This window comes from Sarcophilus harrisii, chromosome 2, assembly GCF_902635505.1.
Source record: "Sarcophilus harrisii chromosome 2, mSarHar1.11, whole genome shotgun sequence".
Classification (NCBI taxonomy): Eukaryota; Metazoa; Chordata; class Mammalia; order Dasyuromorphia; family Dasyuridae; genus Sarcophilus; species Sarcophilus harrisii.
Genome location: NC_045427.1, coordinates 495,416,415 through 495,433,832, shown reverse-complemented (window position 1 = coordinate 495,433,832; position 17,418 = coordinate 495,416,415). Strand labels below are relative to the sequence as shown.

Sequence of the window (17,418 nt, the reverse complement as noted above, 5' to 3'; positions counted from 1 at the left end):
TTTTGGCTGTACTGCACTGGTTTAAACTCTCGATAATTAGATTGATCTCAGAAGATAGTGACCCTTCCTTGATTCTCTCTTTTACATAGGATTCCAAGAATTACACCACATAATACTTTTTTGCCCCTTTAAATTTCTTCTGTTCCTGATACCCCAAATTCCTATCTTTTTTCAAAGAATTTTGGATCATCCTAGAAACAATGATGTCACTAATAGAATAACCTCTCCCAGACAAAGCCTTCCACCTTCTGGACAATGAAAGAAAACCCATACCTGTGACAATTTACAAAGCTTTTGTGTCACTATACCTCCACGAGATAATCAAACAATTTCATTTTATAGATGAAAAAACTAAAGCTTAGGTTAAGTGACCAGTACACAGTTACAAAAGGGAACTGGAACAGAAACCCAATATAGAATATTGCCTAAACTAAAAAGAGGCTAGGAAAAACTAGTATTTACAAATATTGTTCATAACAAGATCTCTTTATACTGATCATTCACAGCACCAGGTAGTTATAGCTTAACCTTTTAATGGGATAGTGATAAAGACATGCTTTATTCTGTAAGAACAAGAACAATAAAAAAAAATTTTTAATATATAAAGCAAGCACAGGAGCTGCCAAGCTATCTGGACCTTAAATAGGGAATGTCATTTTGTAAGAAGCTCAAAGATTTTCCAAATAGAGATGAAGAAACCAAGAGCTGACCTAGCCATGTGATACAGCATTAAAATCAGCCCAGTTTCCTAGGACCCTTAACACCTGAGGTAGAGCCAGATTGCCTTTGCTGGCTCCAAATAATAGGCAAGAATGCCTTCACTGGGCAAGCCTCAACAACAAAACATTTAGTCAACATTTTAGTCTAAGGAAACATGTCAACCCAGCCATATCTGGTTCAGAAACAAGCCTTAATGACTTTATAAATAAAACACATGGCTTGAAATTTTATGGCCCTTATCCTGCTACCAACCACATTCCAATAAGTATCACTCACTCCACATCACCACCAAATACTAAACAAAATCTTTCTCCCCAGGAGACCTTTTATTATACAATGATATCACCAATGGGAATGCCTTCCCAAGCAACGCCCCAAACTCAAAAGATTTGGTGAAATTTCCCTTCAAAGGGAACAGATTCTGAATGTGGGCATGCCAGCAACAGAAGGGGTTTGGAATCCCTGAGAAGAAAATCAGAGGTAAAGAAGCCAGGAAAGCATCTCCTGGATTAGGGGTGGGAATAAAACGTGAGCCTCTGTTTCTCAGACTACATTTCAATCTTTTCGTCATTCATTCTCCAAAGATATTTGACATCTGATAACCAGCTTCCTCCACTCTTTTTCAGGTAATGGACTATAATCAAACAGGCACACCTCATATACAATATATAGGTGTGCTCCTATATTTGGAATTTAGTAAGTCAAATGATAACCTGTGATCACTTCAGAGATATTTTATTATCTTTCAACTTAACAACTCCCTGATACCTCTGCAAGTTTAACCACAGCCACACCATCACTACCCACACTGTTGTTAATGATAAATAAGCAAACAAAATAACCTAGATGAAAGCTGCTGTTTTAAAAAAGAACCCTGAAAATTTTTTTTGTAAACTTACATTATCACACATAAACCCAAATGTAACTATAGGATACATTTGGATTGGGGTTATCTAAAAGGGGAGCAGTCTGGGACTTCTAACATTAAGGAGCCAATCCAACATTTCTTTGGAACCCAATTGGATACCAAAGAATTACACCTAAAATGAAATGAACCCTGTGAACTGACAGATAACCATACCTGGAAATGGTAATGCTCAAGATCTTTTCTCCTCAACTGGTATTTTTATTTCCATTTTACAGATGGAGAAATAAAACTAGGTTTAGCCTAAAGGTACTTGAGTACCCTTTTGCCAAGGTACTAGACCCAGGCCTAGAATCCAAATAGCCTGATTCCTAGACAAATGCATTTTTCACTACCTCCCTGATATGTCTACATGTAATCTATCTCATAACGCTGAGACTTCCAGAGTTTGATGGAATGTATGTAGTATTCCTCCAGTATACAAGTTAAGACATGGAGTGGTTCTGGCCTCCTAACCATCTGGGGTCAGGTAAATCTGCCAAAGGGAAAAAGCCCCTGCTTCCTGCTCCTCCATTTTGTTCCTGGTTTGCCAGAACTCACTCAAGCCAGAAGTAGGATCCAACTGTCCAGATTATTGGGATGCACCTTACCTATAACTATTATTAACTAAAGGGCTCAGAAGTTCAGTCTGAGCAGGGCCTCTGAGAGCTGGTTGAGGTCTCTAGTAGAAGGATTCTGCTGTAAGATGAAGTCCACCTTATGGTCCTGTCCCCAAAACACCTCCAGCAGCTTGTGCCGAAGCTTCTCAGTCTCTCTTGGCCTTCGTAAGCCACTAATTCCCTCATCTTCCTTCTTTTGCTCCTGCTTTGGCTGAATTTCAGATTCTGTCAGACTCCTGGTATGGGGTCGAGGCTGAGACTGAGGTCGAGGTAGTGGTCGAGGGTGGGCTTTAGATCGAACTTGAGATCGGGCCCTGGAACCAGGTCGGGAAGGTCGGTTATGGGGAGGCTCTCGGCGACCAGTTGAGCGACCCCTTGAAGTCTGTAGCCTGGGGAAAGATATGCTAGAGTCAATGGAGAATTGATACCATTATCCAAATGCCGTTGAAGTAGAAGTAAAAGAGGGGTTATAATAACCATGGAAGTTCTCAGAGCTGAACCTTAAAGAACACCCACCTCGATAGCAAAAGACAGAAACTCTCCTGGAAAAAAAGGCTCATTCAGCCTGCCACATTCATGTACCCTGATTAAAAACCAGACTGTTTGTGGGGGCCCTGGGACACTGGCTGGCTCAGACACCTTTTGTCTCAGAATTCCCTGGAAGGACAGTTTGAATGCAAGTCCAAATGGCCAGACAACTGGTTCATGGGCTGGAGACTGTTTAGGAAGGGACCACAGAGAACAAGAGAAAAGGAGCAAGGGAGTGTTCTTGTTAGGTTTGGCTGGTTACCCATTTGGTTTCTTGAGGAAATCATCCAGGGTGGGGCCCTCACGCCCCAGTGGGTCATCTGGGACCATGAAGATGTTTCCCACAAAAGTGAAAGGCAGCAGACTAGGCCAGAGAGAAAAGAGATACCATCACTGAAACATCAAGAACAGTACCCCCACCCAAATTTGACAGCCTGCCCCAAGGGATGCTCAATAACTCATCCCACCAGAACTAACCATTTTCAGCCCTAGCAGCCCCAACCACTTTCTTATAACCCCTATCCCCCATAGACAAACCAGAACCACCTTTGAGGAAGGTGAAAAGCCTAGTAGCCCCATTCTCCAACAAAGGCTTCCTTACCGCTCTCTGATGATTTCTGCCCATTTCACAGATTCACCTGACAAGTCTCGGAACTGGTCATTGGAAACAATGATACCATCCTTTTCTTCTGCCAGTTTCATCATATACCTGCCCACATAAGGTAAAAAGTAAAAGATTTGTTCATTTCTAGAACTTTCAAAATCCCCTCCCTTCCAATTCAAATCCTGGGGAGTCCTATAGACACCATAATCTAATCCCACTAATCAATATTTCTGGATTAAGATGGGCTTTCTCTCAATAATTCCATTCACCTCACAATTAGCCTATCTACCATCATTCCAACTATCTAAAGTTTTTGAGGCAGGAACTTGGGGACTAGGAAAGAGCAGATTCAAAGGAATATGCTCACACAACTTTAAGAATTTGTACTCTGGGTTCTCCAGGCTCAAATTCGTGAGAGACCTAAGATTATATTTCCCTTCACATACTCTTCAGTCTATTTATCACTCCTGGTGCCTCTTAGGTCTTATAAGATCCAGGGCTGCCCTCCCACTCCCTATACTCATTTTCCTTTCACTCTCTTTTCCTCACCCAATTCTTGTTCCTTCTCCCTCATTCACTTAAGAGCTATTTATCAACTGTCTTGTACCCTACTCCATGTTAGGTAGACCCTGCAGAAGATAGCATCATCCTGCACCTGTCCTCATAAATTACAGTGAAGACCACATCACTCTACACACAGGGCAGAATGGAATAATAGGAGGTGAGGGTAGAGGGAGCAAAGTGAGAAGACCTGGATTCAAGTGACTCAGACAGCCACTCACTAGCTATGTGACACCAAGCAAGTTACATGACTTTTCTAATACCAATTTACTCTTTTATAAAACAGGGATACTTACACTACTGGCTTACAGGATTGCTGTCGCATTTATTTATTAATAAAGAACTGCTGAGAAATAAGATAGAAATAATGGAAAGGGTAATTGGAAAAAAACTGGAAAGAGATCTGGATTTGAATCTCACTTAAGTGATCTTGAAGACATCAACGAACTTTTCTAAGTCTTAGTTTTCTCAACCAAAAAATGGAAAGCAAAGAATCATAGACACAGAGCTAGATGGAACCTCAAGGATCATATTATCCACTTCTATCTTTTTTACAAATAAAGTAGCTGAAGCACAGAAAGGAAAATAACTTGTCCAGGTTCTGTTGGTAATAGTTTTCAGAGATGGAATTCAGACTAGGTCCTGACTCTCAAATTCAGCACTCCTCCCTTGATAATATTTAGCTCAGAAGTGCTGCAAGGACCAAATGAGAGGTTCATAAAATTCTTGACTACAAAATTATACAAGTTATATCAGTGTACAGGCTATGAGAAAGGAGGCATAATTATGTGTTGTGATGTTCAGGAAAAATTTCATGTTTAATAGGACTAACCTAAGCTTTGAAGGATAGGTAGAATGTGGAGAACCGAGAGGAAATAGTAAAAGATTGCAGGCTGAAATATCTGAAGTATATTCTGGAGACAATTTGTAAATCAGTCTAGCCTGAACTAAGGGGATGGTATGAGAAAGAAGTAGATGTTAAGGCCGAAAATGAAAGTTGCATTCAGAATGTGGAAGGTCTTCAATTCTAGGCTAAGGATTTGACAAAGTTTTTTAACAGGTATCAATCAGGTCATCAGGAAGTCACAAGGAAGGGAATGGAATGGGGAAGACCAGGCTCTCAGCTGTCATCATTGAGATCTTTATGATCTCAAGTCTGGATGGCAGCAGGTGAGAGCCAGCCTTAGTCAATCCGGAAGACCTTCCAAGCCTACCTCCTGGGGGCTTTATCTGAAGATACGGGATTAGCTTAGCCCACAGCAGTTTAGAACTCAGGAACTCAAATGACTTGCTAGCTTTATTTGACGTGGCCTTTTAAAAAATTACTACACCATTTTGTTTGTACTTCTCTTATGGAACTGATCACATCCTGCCTTGTATTATAGTTAAATAGGTTTGTTTTTGCCTCATCATTTTACAGACTCCTTGAAAGGCAGGAACTGTCTTATGAATCAACGTTTACCTCCACAACATCTAGCATCCAACCTCTTATCCACTCACACTAACACTAGTCTAATGTAAACATTCATGACCTCTCCCCAAGAATTAGGTGAGAGACCTTTGGAGTCCAAAGAGACCATATCCTCTCTTAGATTGATCTCTCTACTTCAAGTCTTGCCCTCCAATCCATCCTCAGAGACCCTTCATAATCTACCTTTTCAAGATTATTATGTTATTTCCCCCTTCAGTCTTTTTACCACTCCTGGTAGTATTTTACCTCTTCCCTTCCTTCTCCTTCTTCTTTTCCTCCCTTCCTTCCTACTTCCCTATTTCCCTTTCTCCCTCTTTTTCCTCCTTCCCTTACCTCCCTCTATCTACACAGAATATCATACCTTTACCTGCAGATGCTCTTAAAAACTGTTTTTTCTTTTGTACCTCTGAACCTTCCCAAGATATCCTGAGGCTTGCTAGCTAGATTTCTTTCTTAAGGACCATACCTTAAACCAAAACCACTCTGACGGTCATAGTTTGGCCAACAAACATTGGCCAAGCCTCAAGTGGTCAGTTTGGGACCAGATTGACTGAGAGTGCATGCAAATAGCAATCATATCTGTTTGGGCCAGCAACCCTGAAGGTCTTCCCCTCCCAGATTTATTTATTTGGGTTTCTTTTCTTTTTTTTTATTATTATTAAATGAAAGAGGCCATTCTATGCTTCAATTTCTACCTAGCCTTAATCATTAAATGAATGTGGCCAGGATAGCTAGGTGGCGCAGTGGATAGAGCACCAGCCCTGAAGTCAGGAGGATCTGAGTTCAAATCTAGCTCAGACACTTAACACTTCCCAGCTGTGTGACCCTGGGCAAATCACTTAACCCCAATTGCCTCAGGGGGGAAAAAAAAGTGACTTCAGTCAATCTGAGAATTGTTGAAGATCTTAGCTTAAAAAGGCCCAGGGGTCCCATTGCAATCAGGGCCATCTCCAGTCGTCTTGTTCTACATCCAGTTCACTGGACCCAGATGGCTCTGGAGGAGAAGGTGAAGCAAGTGATCTTGCACAGCCCTTCCCCACTGAAATCCAACTCACTTGCCTGTCATGGCATCGCCTCCCTTAGAGAAAGAAGGACAAACAATAATAACTCTTTAGTCCAGTCCAACTAGGGTTCTTACTATTCCTCATGTTCCCCAATTTCCACTATCTCCCTGCCTGTTATGTACTTACTCCCTCCTCACCTGCACTTCTTAGAATTCAAAGTTTAACTCTATTGTTACTTCTTACAAAAGTTTTTTTTTTTCCTTATCTCCCCAGTTACTGGTGTTCCACCTCAAAATCATCTCGTATTTATTTTGCATATATTTTATATGGAGCTAGTATGGCATAATAGGTGGAAAACTGGTCTCGGATTCAGGAAAAACTGGGTCCAAGATCAGCTTTTGACACACTCTGGCTCTAGAACCCTGAACAAGTTATAACTGGCAGGATTTAGCCTGCCAGTTAAGGACCTGCCCCAACTCCATGGGATGCTCCTTTCTACTGGGCAATTGTAAATTCCCCTGAGGAACTTGTCTTTTATATGCCCTCCCAACTCTATTTCAAATTTACCATTCCCACTATCTTTTGTATCTCTTCCTTTTGTCTATTCCCTAAATAAAGCTACCTTTTGCCAAAGAGAATGGTCACTGTAAATTATTCACATGATCGAAACCCAACTTTTGGTGCCTGCCGTCACTTGTTTGTGATCACCCACATAATTTTGGTCCTCAAACCACATCAATGTGATCCTGGACAAGTCACTTCACCCTATTTGCCTCAATTTCTTCATCTCTAAAATTGGCTAGAGAAGGAAAAGACAAACCACTCTAGCCATCTTAGCCAAATGGGGTAAAAAAAAAAAATCGACACAACAACAATTTCCAAGCACAAAAATATCAGTTTGGGAGGGCAACAACAGCAGTTTCAGAGAGAAAAGAAAACAATTTTACATTCATTGTAAGCCATTAAAACCTAAACAAGAAGGAGCCACAGAAGTTTGAGCTAGGGGCTATTATCAGCCATCAACGGAAGTCAAAATGATTTGGTAATATAAAGGCTTAGTCAAGTAGTTCCATTTGAATCACAATGGGTTTTTTTAAAGCCTATTTTTCTACAGCTACATTTCAAGAAATCATAAATAAAAGCTGCACAGGACAAAAATTAAATTGCCTTAGCTTTTAGAAAAAAATTTAAATTAAAAAAAAAAAAATAGTGCCCAAGCACTGTACTGTTCAACTGAAGATGATTAAGATGGTAAGGGACCTTAAGACCAAGGCACTGAGTTGGAGGAACTGCAACATTTAGAACCAAGAAGACATATAAGAAAGCTGTGAAAGCTCAAGATACAGAAGGAATGATTAAATCAGTTCTGTTTAGGATAAAGGTCAAATATAGACACAAAGGACTTAAACAGAAGAGAGGGCCATTTCCTAACTACTATGACATTTAGTGCTTCTCTCCAGCTAGCTGAACCCTTCTATTCACCCAGCCTCACCTGTGTAGAAGAAATTAGAGTCATAACAGGTTTCTGGCCAGGAAAGAGTCATCAGAGATCAGAATTGGGAACAGAGATCTCGGTATTCAAGGGACCTCAAGGAACAGAAGCTGGGAGTCCTTACATCCCTGAAAAGCTAAAGTCATCACTGAATTATACGTAGAAAGACTTTAGGAGTCATCTAGTCCAAGGCTCTAATTTTCCAAATGAAAAAACTGAGCCTTAGAGACTTGGTTGCAGCCCACAGGTTTGACTAGGAGCCCAGGCTTCTTTTTGCTATTCCTCCCGAGTTCCTAAAGCATCCCCCCCTCCCCCCCCAAAAAAAAATTCCCTCCCTTGAAGAAATTGATGGTTCTTGCCTAACCCCAGTGAACGGTAAAAGAACTGAAATAATTGTGTGTTAAGTTCAATGTCTTTTCCTTTCTTTGCCCAGTCTTTGGCACACTGCACTTAAAAAATTACTTGTTGACTATGTTAACTGACATGGTAGAAAGAACACTGCTCCCAGTTTTCCCCAACTTGGCTTCAGAATAGACTCTTACCCTCCCCCCGGGCTCCACTTTGCCCCTTTCTTGGTTCCCCTGACACCAAGGCTGGGGGGAGAGTACCTGTCATCGTAGGAGGTAATCCTCTTCCCATCCACAATTCGAGAAGGAGTGACAGAGAGCAGGTTGAGGGACTGTAGTTTAGTCAGGAAATCACATTCTGTGGGGGAGGGATGGGAATGAGGGTGGGAAGGGATGGAATGGCCTGGTTAGTCCCCAGATAGGGAAGGTGGTGGGTAAATAATTTTGGGGTGAAACTACTCACCTTTCACCTTGGCATCCTTCCTAAGGCGCCACTGAGGCAAAAAGACAGTGATCTCCCGGTGGCCCCGATCCCAGAAATACTGCACAGCTAAGGCAATGCCCCGGCAGGAGAAGAAAGACTGGAGGCCGTGGCTGAGAAAGCAAACAGCTGGGATTAGCCTGTTGTGCATCCTGAGAACAAGGTTCTTCATCCCTACTCCTCGGTTTAAGAATGCCCCAGTAGACTCAAAGAGCACAGACAGTCACGTCTGCTGCCCCATCCAAGATTCTGGACATAACTAAGATAGCAAAAATAAAATAAAATAAAATCACTGGCCAGGGAGTCAGAAGCACAGGATCTAATCTCTTCCCCACTGTACAGATGAGGAAACTAAGGGCAAAATTAAGTGACTTGCTCAAGATCCCAGAGGTAGAAAATGGCAAAGTTGGTATTTAAAAGCAGATCCTCTGTGCCAAAATCGGGGATCTTTTCCTATGCTGCATCTTAGCCTCCTTACATCTATGCCCAAAATGTAACACCAATGCTACTCTCTTTATCTCTAAAGATAAAGATGTTATCTTTAGAGATAATATGATAAAATTCTCAGTAACTCTGGAAACCAAGTCACAGAGAGGATGGTTTTCCCAAGATCATACAGCAAATTGGCCTCTCTCCTAGGATTAGAACCAAAGAGCTAGATTCGGATGTCTTCTCCAACTAGCCACATGATAAGTGGTATCCTGTCTCTAAGCCTTCATTTCCATTTCTTCACCTACAAAAGGACAATGATCGGGATGTGCCGACAGATGCTTAACAACTGGCTCTCTGGGGGGAAAGACATGTACCCGTGACACATTTACATTTAATCCGCATTATTAGTATTTTCTGGATTATGTTCTTAAATCTATGCAATGAACAGAATAATCAATTGTCTTTATCTGTTGCATTTCCCAATATTTGAGGGATAGATGCTCACACTGAAAATCTAAATGTTTGCCCTAACTTTACAAGATGACTACCTGAATAGCATTGAATAATACTCACTATTTAATTTACCATTTTGTTCTACCAGGTTGTTTTGTTGGAACATAAGAGAGTCAAGAACCTAGAATCAGGAAGTTCTGAGTTTGAATACTGCCTCAGATACTTTCTGATTGGATGAGCCTGGACAAGTCATTTAATTTCTGTCTGTCTGTTTTCTCCACTATAAAATGGGGGTAATAAATAGTATCTCATAGTGTGGTTGTAAAGATTAGTAAAACAGAATGGGTAAAGCTCTCATCAAACTTTAAAATCCTTTATAAATGCTAGACATTATGATTATTACTATGATTATTTTCTTTAAGCCCCCATGTCTCAGGGAGCTTCCCAAGCAATGCCTTCAGATTGGAGGTCGGAGGGATACTCACATCATAGCTACATTGCTGCCATCGATAATAATATGTCGAAGACCTGCTGTACCAGGCACATTAGTGAGGTTCAAGGAAAATGGGGTCTTCAGGACCTCCAGAAAGCGCTGGGTTTTGGTCACCTCGTAGTTGCCACCAGTGGTGCCATCTAAGCTGCCCTTTGAAGACTCTGGCTCCTGAAGTTCCACTGGCTGCCCATCCCCAGTCTTTGAAGAATCAAGCCATGTGGGTTGGGTCCCAAGTAGATTATGCCCCACTGGAGGTGAGGATTCTCCATTGCTGAGCTGAAGGGGAGGTCTTGGGGTGCCCCTCCACTGCTGGCCAACCCCTGCTATCTGAGGGGAATGGTCATAGGATTCAGCTGCAGACTGGTTGGCCCCCAGCAAAAAGTCAGTCTTGACCATGTGTGGGTTTCGGAATTTATCTCGGGCCTGGGGCCCTTCTCTTTGAGGCTCTTCATCAGGCATGTCCTCTCTCTTCAAGCCCTTTCTTTCCAGACCCCGTACTCTGTCCTGGTCCTCCTCCCTACCATGTCCCCTTTTCCCACAATCCTTCTGTCCAAAGTGCCATTCCCTGTCCCAGTTTTGCCTCTCTCCATGCCCATCTCTCTCCCCAAGGAACCCTTCCTTCCCCCAGTTCCTCTGTCTAGGGAATCCCTCCTTGGGACTCCCTACTCTCTCTGAGTTTCTTTGCTCAGAGAGCTTCTGTGTAGGCCAGTCCTTTTCCCCAGCCAGTTCTCTGGTCTTCCTGGAATCCTTTTCTCTCATGGACCATAGTCTATCAGAGTTTCTCTCTCCAGAATTAGAAGGCAGATACTCTTCTCTAGCATAAACCCCTTCCCTGACTTCTTCCTGCTCTACAGAGCTGGTGCCCAATGGGAAGCTAGTCTCCCTGATATCTCTGCCCTTGCTCAGAGTCTTTCTGACAGGGTCCTCCCAACTACCATTTCCAAAGAGAACTGAACTCCTCTCTTCCCCCAGGGGAGTTTCTGGCAGCCCTTGCCCCTCACGCGCCTCTTCTGCCAAGTTTAACAGCCACTTCTGGACAGATATAGGCAAATCCAGGAGAGCCCGGGAATATTCATCCTCATAGCTCCTAACCAGGGCCTTGAAGGCCTGAGTGATTTGTTCTCTGGAAGTCCTGGATAGTGGCCCCTGGAGACTATCTTGCCTCAGTCGCTCGACAAGATCTTCCATCCTGCTCTGGGCCATGACAAAGGCTTCAATCAGGCCTCCCAGTAACAGGGAGCCAGGGGCTTGGGGCACCATGTGAGCTGAGGTACCCCAGCACAGGCAGTCGAGGAAGAGACCCCTGGCTCCAAAGAAGACACAGTGCAGGGCTGCAGGGTAGCTGACTTCCTCCCACACCTCTGGATTGCAAAGGCCTTTCAGGTACTCCTGGAGGAATGGAAAGGGAAGGAATAGTTCTCTTCCAGTTTCTGAGTTCTCTTCTCTCTACCTATTCTTCCCCCTTCCAGTCCTCTCCAGGGCTTCCACCCCGGGAACTACCCACTGAGAGGGACAGAGGGTAAGGGAAACAAATCAGCAAATGGAAACAGAAAGGGAAGGGGGAGATGTTTGGAAAGCATAAGGAGACTCCGCTCTCCCTCCCTGCCACAACTTCCTCTCCCAGCCTCTGTCTGTACGAAAAAGTTGAAATCTGGCAGCCTGAAAGAAATGAAACCAAAACTGAAAAGACAGAGAGACGGGAAATCCCCCGAGTGACGAGCCCTGGAGGTTGCCAGAAAGGGAAGGAGAGGCAAAGGAAGAACGGAAGGAAGAACAGCAGGGTTCGGGAAAGCTTCCTGGAAGCTTGAGGAAGAGGAGCTTTTCCAAGAGTAGGAACGCGGCCCTCGTACTGACCGTCTCTCTCCCTCCCTCCCTCCGCCCCTCCGCCCCTCCACGCAGCCGCGGGGAAAGGGAGAGGAAGCGCTTACCTTGGCTCTGACCACGTTCTCCTGGGGCCCCTCCAGCTGCATCCAGATGTGGGGGCTGCTCTCGAAGACCTTCTCAAGGACACTCAGCCGAACTCGGAAGATGCGTTCCACCTGAGGTCGCTGTTTAAGTACCATGTCCTCCGCATCCGCCCCCACCGTGAAGCGGTCAGTGGTCTCAGGATTAACCCCCGAGGGGAGCATAGTTGCGAAGCCAAGCCTGAAAGGGTGGGAGTAAGAGAGGCTCAGACATGACAGCCCCACGTCCAGATCCTCTCCGCTACTAGGATCGGAACCGGCTCCCCGCCACAGCCTTGCCCAGTTCCAACGTCATAACCCAAAAGTCCCAAAGGATTCTCGAACTAAGTTCCCACCCATTACTCCGTCCCTCCGTCCAGTCCACCCCCAGCCTGCTCCACACACCCCACCCCCGCCCCAGCTGACCCCGGCGGAGAGGTGTCTAGGAACGGTCTTCACTGCCCCGTGGTGGGGGTCTCCCATCCAGGCGCACAACCCCTGACCCTCAGTCTCTGGGTGACTAGTACTCATCCCCCGGCTCTCCCCTCTTACCTCCAGCCTTCCCCTGGGGAGAAATGAGAAGGTGGAAAGACACTTACCAGTCTCGGCAGTGGGCTCCTGTAAGGATTTAGGTCTTATTCCCAGGGAGCTTTAGGTCCTACAGCCCGTGAAGCCGAACTCCCTTCCTGGAAGTGGAAGGGGTAGAGGGAGCGGGGCTCTAGTTCAATCGGACCCTTCCAGACCACAGGTTCCTGAATCTCTCACGGAAACAACTGCTTTCCCCCTTACTTCCTGGTCAGGGGAGGAGTTTATCCAGCTCCACCCTGGGCCTGACCCAGCCCTGGGGACTTGGGGTTTCCACCCAGATTTCATTTATTTATTTGGGGGGTGGGGATGATAGAAGATAGAGTGGTAGGGAGAGGAGGAAAATGTTTCCTCTCTATCCAGTCTCAGGCCTTACATAAGGAGGCATCCTCTCCTCCTTGTCCCTCATTCACTTCCTCTTCTTTTACCTTTCACTTTTGCCTTCTTCCTTCTCACCTGCCTTATTCCTAACCATCCCCTCTTTCTTCTTTCTTTCTGCCTCTTTTCCATAAGTCCCCTCTCTGCAGAACCTCCTTTGTAACATCGTTTACTCTATAGAGTCCTGGAATTTTACTACCTATTGAATTGAATTTTAGAGCTAACAGGATCTTTAGAGATTATCTCATTCAGTCCTCTTAAATTTAAGTAACAAGTAAGTTGTTACTTGGCCCCAAAATCATAGAGCTGCAATTCCCAAAATGTCCCAGAAACCCTGTAGGGATGGGGAAGGGTGGTAAGAGTGAGGACCACAAACCCAAACTACTTTCATAATAATACTGACACTTTAATTTCTAATGTAGTAATATCCATACATATAGCCCACAAAAACAAAAGTTCTTTGGGATCCTTAATAATTTTTAAGAGTTTAAAAGGGTTGCGTTAAAAGGATTTGAGTGAGAATCTTTGTCATGGGGCTCATTAGTGGCAAAACCTGGACTAGAACATATAGTCTAAGGGTCCCAATTCATTTTCCTTTTCAGTGTTGTAATCATATGGGAAAAGAGATGGCTACCCCTTTCTGTGACTTTCTATGATTCTCAGTGCAAGAAAAAAGATATTAGGGAGAAGGGGGGAAGGGAAGAAAGAAGGAGGAAAGAGGAGTTAGTAAGGGAGCAAGATACTAATCATTAATGTTTATATATCTAAGATTTGCATGGCTCTTTGTATGTTATCTCATTTGTTAATGATGAAGAGAAGAAAAAAAAAAAAAACAGTATTCTATTAGCATTTACAGCCATGTGTGTAAGAGGGGAAAGTTCCCACCCCCACCCCATATACAGTCCTATCTCTTCTCAACTCTAACTCCTGCCTCACTGGCTCTGGCGACTCTCCCTGGAGTCCTGGCTATGATCCCTTCCATCCCTCCTCTTCATCCTTCCATTCCTTCCTGGGGCCCATTGGCTGTCTGTTGTGCACTCAGCCAAAGGGGAGGGATCCATAGCAGAAGAGGCAGTGAGCGACAGGACACAGACACACATATCCTGTGGGTCCCAGGTGGAACAAGAGCTAGAAAGATCAGTTGACAAGGAGACTGTGGTAAAGAAACAAGAGGGGCATTTGGTACAAGATCAAGGGAGACCTTAGGACAAAGAGGCAGAACAGGGCAGAAAGAAAAAAGACTATAGGAGGGAGAGAAACTGGAGGGAGAAAAAAAAGCTATAGAAAGTGAAGAGAGAGATCCCTGCAGTGCAGGTGATAAAAGTGGTCCTGGACACTGGGGGAAACCACCTGAGCCCGTAATGTTTTTTCTGACACTTGTACTCCTGGCCTTTGGATCTGGACAGGCACAGGAAGAGACAGAACCTGTCCTGTTGGAAGGAGAGTGCCTTGTGGTATGTGAACCTGGCAGGGCAACCACAGCAAGTCCAGGTGGGGCGGCCCTGGGAGAGGCTCCCCCAGGGAAGGTGGCTTTTGCTGCTGTTCGAAGCCACCATCATGAACCAGCTGGAGAAACGGGCAACGGGACCAGTGGTGCCATCTATTTTGACCAGGTAACATTCCTCCCCCACCACCCCACCTGATGACCCCTGAGTAGAGAGGAAAGTTGACTTCTATTTTGATTACCCCTCAATCTTCCACCCTCCCAGAATTCATCTCTTCTCTCTTTAAAAAAAAAAAAAAAAAAAAAAAAACCAAAACCAAAAAAACCCAGCCACTTTTGCTGTTTCCCACACATTTCTCCCCCTCCCTTTCCCCCAACTATCCTTATTAGAATCTCCCTTGTCCCTCCCTACCCCATTTTTTCCACTCCTTCCCTCATTCCCCACCCTTTCCTTTCCCTACCAATGACTAATTCCTCTTTCTTACCCCTCCCATGCTATTTTTTCCCCTACTTCTTTCTCCCTCTGCCCAGGTCCTGGTGAATGAAGGCAATGGCTTTGACCGAGCCTCAGGCTCCTTTATTGCCCCCGTTCGGGGTGTTTATAGCTTCCGGTTCCATGTGGTCAAGGTGTACAACCGCCAAACAGTCCAGGTGAGCCCAGAGTCCTGCTTTCACCAAAGCTGCATGTATCCTGCCTGCCTTCACTTCTCATCCTCTTCTTGGGTGAGAAGTGAAGGCAGGCAGGATACATGCAGCTTCATCCCTGACATATCCTATGTTTCTGATGTTCAGTTCTGACTTTCTGATTGGTCACAGGCCCCCATTTTAAGACAGTGGCCACAGGATTTCACAGTAGTCTGGATCACCTCTGGTAGGAAGCCAGTCTCTGGCCAATGAGTGGCTGGAGATCCTGCCAAAATCCAAAAGTCCACTGCTAAAGGTCGAGTGTAGTGGTAGGCCAGGTCAGAGAGATGGAGTATCCTTTGCCCTCCTGGCCCAGGGGATTCGGAACCTTGGCACAGTGAACCTTAGGGTCACAGAATTCTGAGACCGCAGACACAGGGCCTAGGATCTAGTCAAACCCCTGCTCTTTCAGAAGGGCTAAGATTTAGAAGGAAGGTAAGGAAGGAAACAAGCATTTATTAAGTGCCTACTATGTGCCAGGCACTGTACTAAACTCACACCAACCCTGCAAAGTGCTACTTTTACAGGCGAAGAAACTGAGTTAAACAGCGTCACATAGCTTAGTAAGTATCTGAGGCTGGATTTGCACTATCCACCAGATCTTCCAGCTGCCTCAGAAATAATCGATGACTATTGAAAGAGTGGCTATACCCTAATCCTAAAGTTCCTTAGGCTATGGGGGAAATAAAGGTTCCTAAAATAAAGGTCCTAATAATCCCCAATTCTCCCATTCCCAGGTAAGCCTGATGCTGAACACATGGCCTGTGATCTCAGCTTTTGCCAATGACCCTGATGTGACCCGAGAGGCAGCCACTAGTGCTGTGCTCTTGCCCCTGGACCCTGGGGACCGAGTGTCCCTGCGTCTGCGCCGGGGGAACCTACTTGGTGGTTGGAAGTTCTCCAGCTTCTCTGGCTTTCTGATCTTTCCTCTCTGAGAAGAACTGCCACCCTCTCCTCTTACTATCCTCCCTCCAACCACCATCACCAACTCTGGCTTCCTTCCCTTCAGTTCACCCTCCTTTTGGAATTCAGGAATGTCAAGGGACTTTCTTCACAGGGAGGGACTTGAACTGGCCCTGGGTCTCCAATTTTCAATCAACACCTGATGTACTATTCCTAGAGCAGGGAGTATGACCATATTTTCTATACCCCCAAATCATACATGTAAATATTGTCTGAGTAACTTATCCTTTAGATAAGTATTAATAAAAGGACATTTTCTTTTTCCCAAAAACGTTCATCATACTAAAAATACAGGATGTATGGATGACATATTCATATCCTAGTCCTCGGCATGGGCACAAGTGCCAAACCCTCCATAAAAATAAACGAGTGGACCGCATGTGTAAAATCAGTTTTGTCACTATATCCTTCCAGTTTCAGCCTAACCTACCTCCCTCTCCCAGCCATTTTGCCCTGTAATTCCCTCTCCCAATTTCCATAACCCAGGAAAAGCTGATGGCATAGGTAAAGAAACTGCTACTTATTCCCATTCTCTATTGCCCTCCCTAAAACACTTATCTCCTAGCTATATTTTGGGACAGGTGGCACAAACTGGGCTGACAGGAACCCCACAGAAACCCAGATGGTACCAGCCCCAGAGTACATGGAAACTGTTTCCTGTAGAGAGAGCCAGCTCCTCAATGCTGTCCAACTGGTACTTGATATTTCATATGACCATGGGGTTAGTCACTGTGGAAAGAGGGAGAACAAACTGAACCTGGGAATTCAGGCCCAGTTATCAGAATGGAACAATCCCACACACAACCCCCGCAGTTTTCTTCAGTAATAATAGCCATCATTTATGCAGATTTTTTTAGGTTTGCAAAGCATTGTGCAATATTATCTCATTTGATCTTCCCAAGTAAGTGCCATTATCCTCATTTTAAAACCATTGAGGAAATTAAGAATTACGGGATTTGCCCAAGAGTCACTCAGGTAGACATTTGTCTGATGACTCAGAATTAGTCATTCTGAGGCAGGATCTGAACCTGACTCTCAGTTTAGTTCTATTTCTTTGTCTATAACAATATCCTCAAGGCAGACCACAAGATCCATTAATGCCATTTGGGCTGGCCTAAAAAAGAATGCAACTATAAAGTGGAAGAACACAAATCATAAGCTTTTGACTTTCTGAAAAAAGCTAGAAAACAAGCAAATAATTCTGGCATATATGAAGGGAAGATTTAAGGATAATCAGATGGAAAGGATGACTCAAAAAGTCTTCTCTCTTTTCCTCCCAGTTAACTCCTAACTAACTCCTCAGGAAGGGGC

General features: G+C 44.4%; 2 protein-coding genes across 2 annotated transcripts; one reads left to right on the top strand and one right to left on the bottom strand.

The window, feature by feature from the left end:
* Nucleotides 1-576: 576 nt before the first annotated feature.
* On the bottom strand, nucleotides 577-12,921 carry KHNYN (KH and NYN domain containing). Its single transcript, XM_012545097.3, has 8 exons — nucleotides 12,653-12,921; nucleotides 12,039-12,255; nucleotides 10,103-11,499; nucleotides 8,715-8,845; nucleotides 8,513-8,609; nucleotides 3,374-3,481; nucleotides 3,035-3,136; nucleotides 577-2,633 (listed from the first exon to the last, which is right to left on the bottom strand). The coding sequence occupies exons 2-8, from the start codon at nucleotides 12,237-12,239 to the stop codon at nucleotides 2,261-2,263; spliced, it is 2,409 nt and encodes an 802-aa protein (XP_012400551.1). The 5' UTR covers nucleotides 12,240-12,255; nucleotides 12,653-12,921; the 3' UTR covers nucleotides 577-2,260.
* A 1,123-nt stretch (nucleotides 12,922-14,044) lies between these two features.
* On the top strand, nucleotides 14,045-16,486 carry CBLN3 (cerebellin 3 precursor). The gene is made up of 3 exons (XM_003755886.4): nucleotides 14,045-14,629; nucleotides 14,992-15,111; nucleotides 15,882-16,486. Exons 1-3 carry the CDS (start codon nucleotides 14,378-14,380, stop codon nucleotides 16,077-16,079), a joined length of 570 nt encoding a protein of 189 aa, XP_003755934.1. The 5' UTR covers nucleotides 14,045-14,377; the 3' UTR covers nucleotides 16,080-16,486.
* The last annotated feature ends 932 nt before the right edge of the window (nucleotides 16,487-17,418 follow it).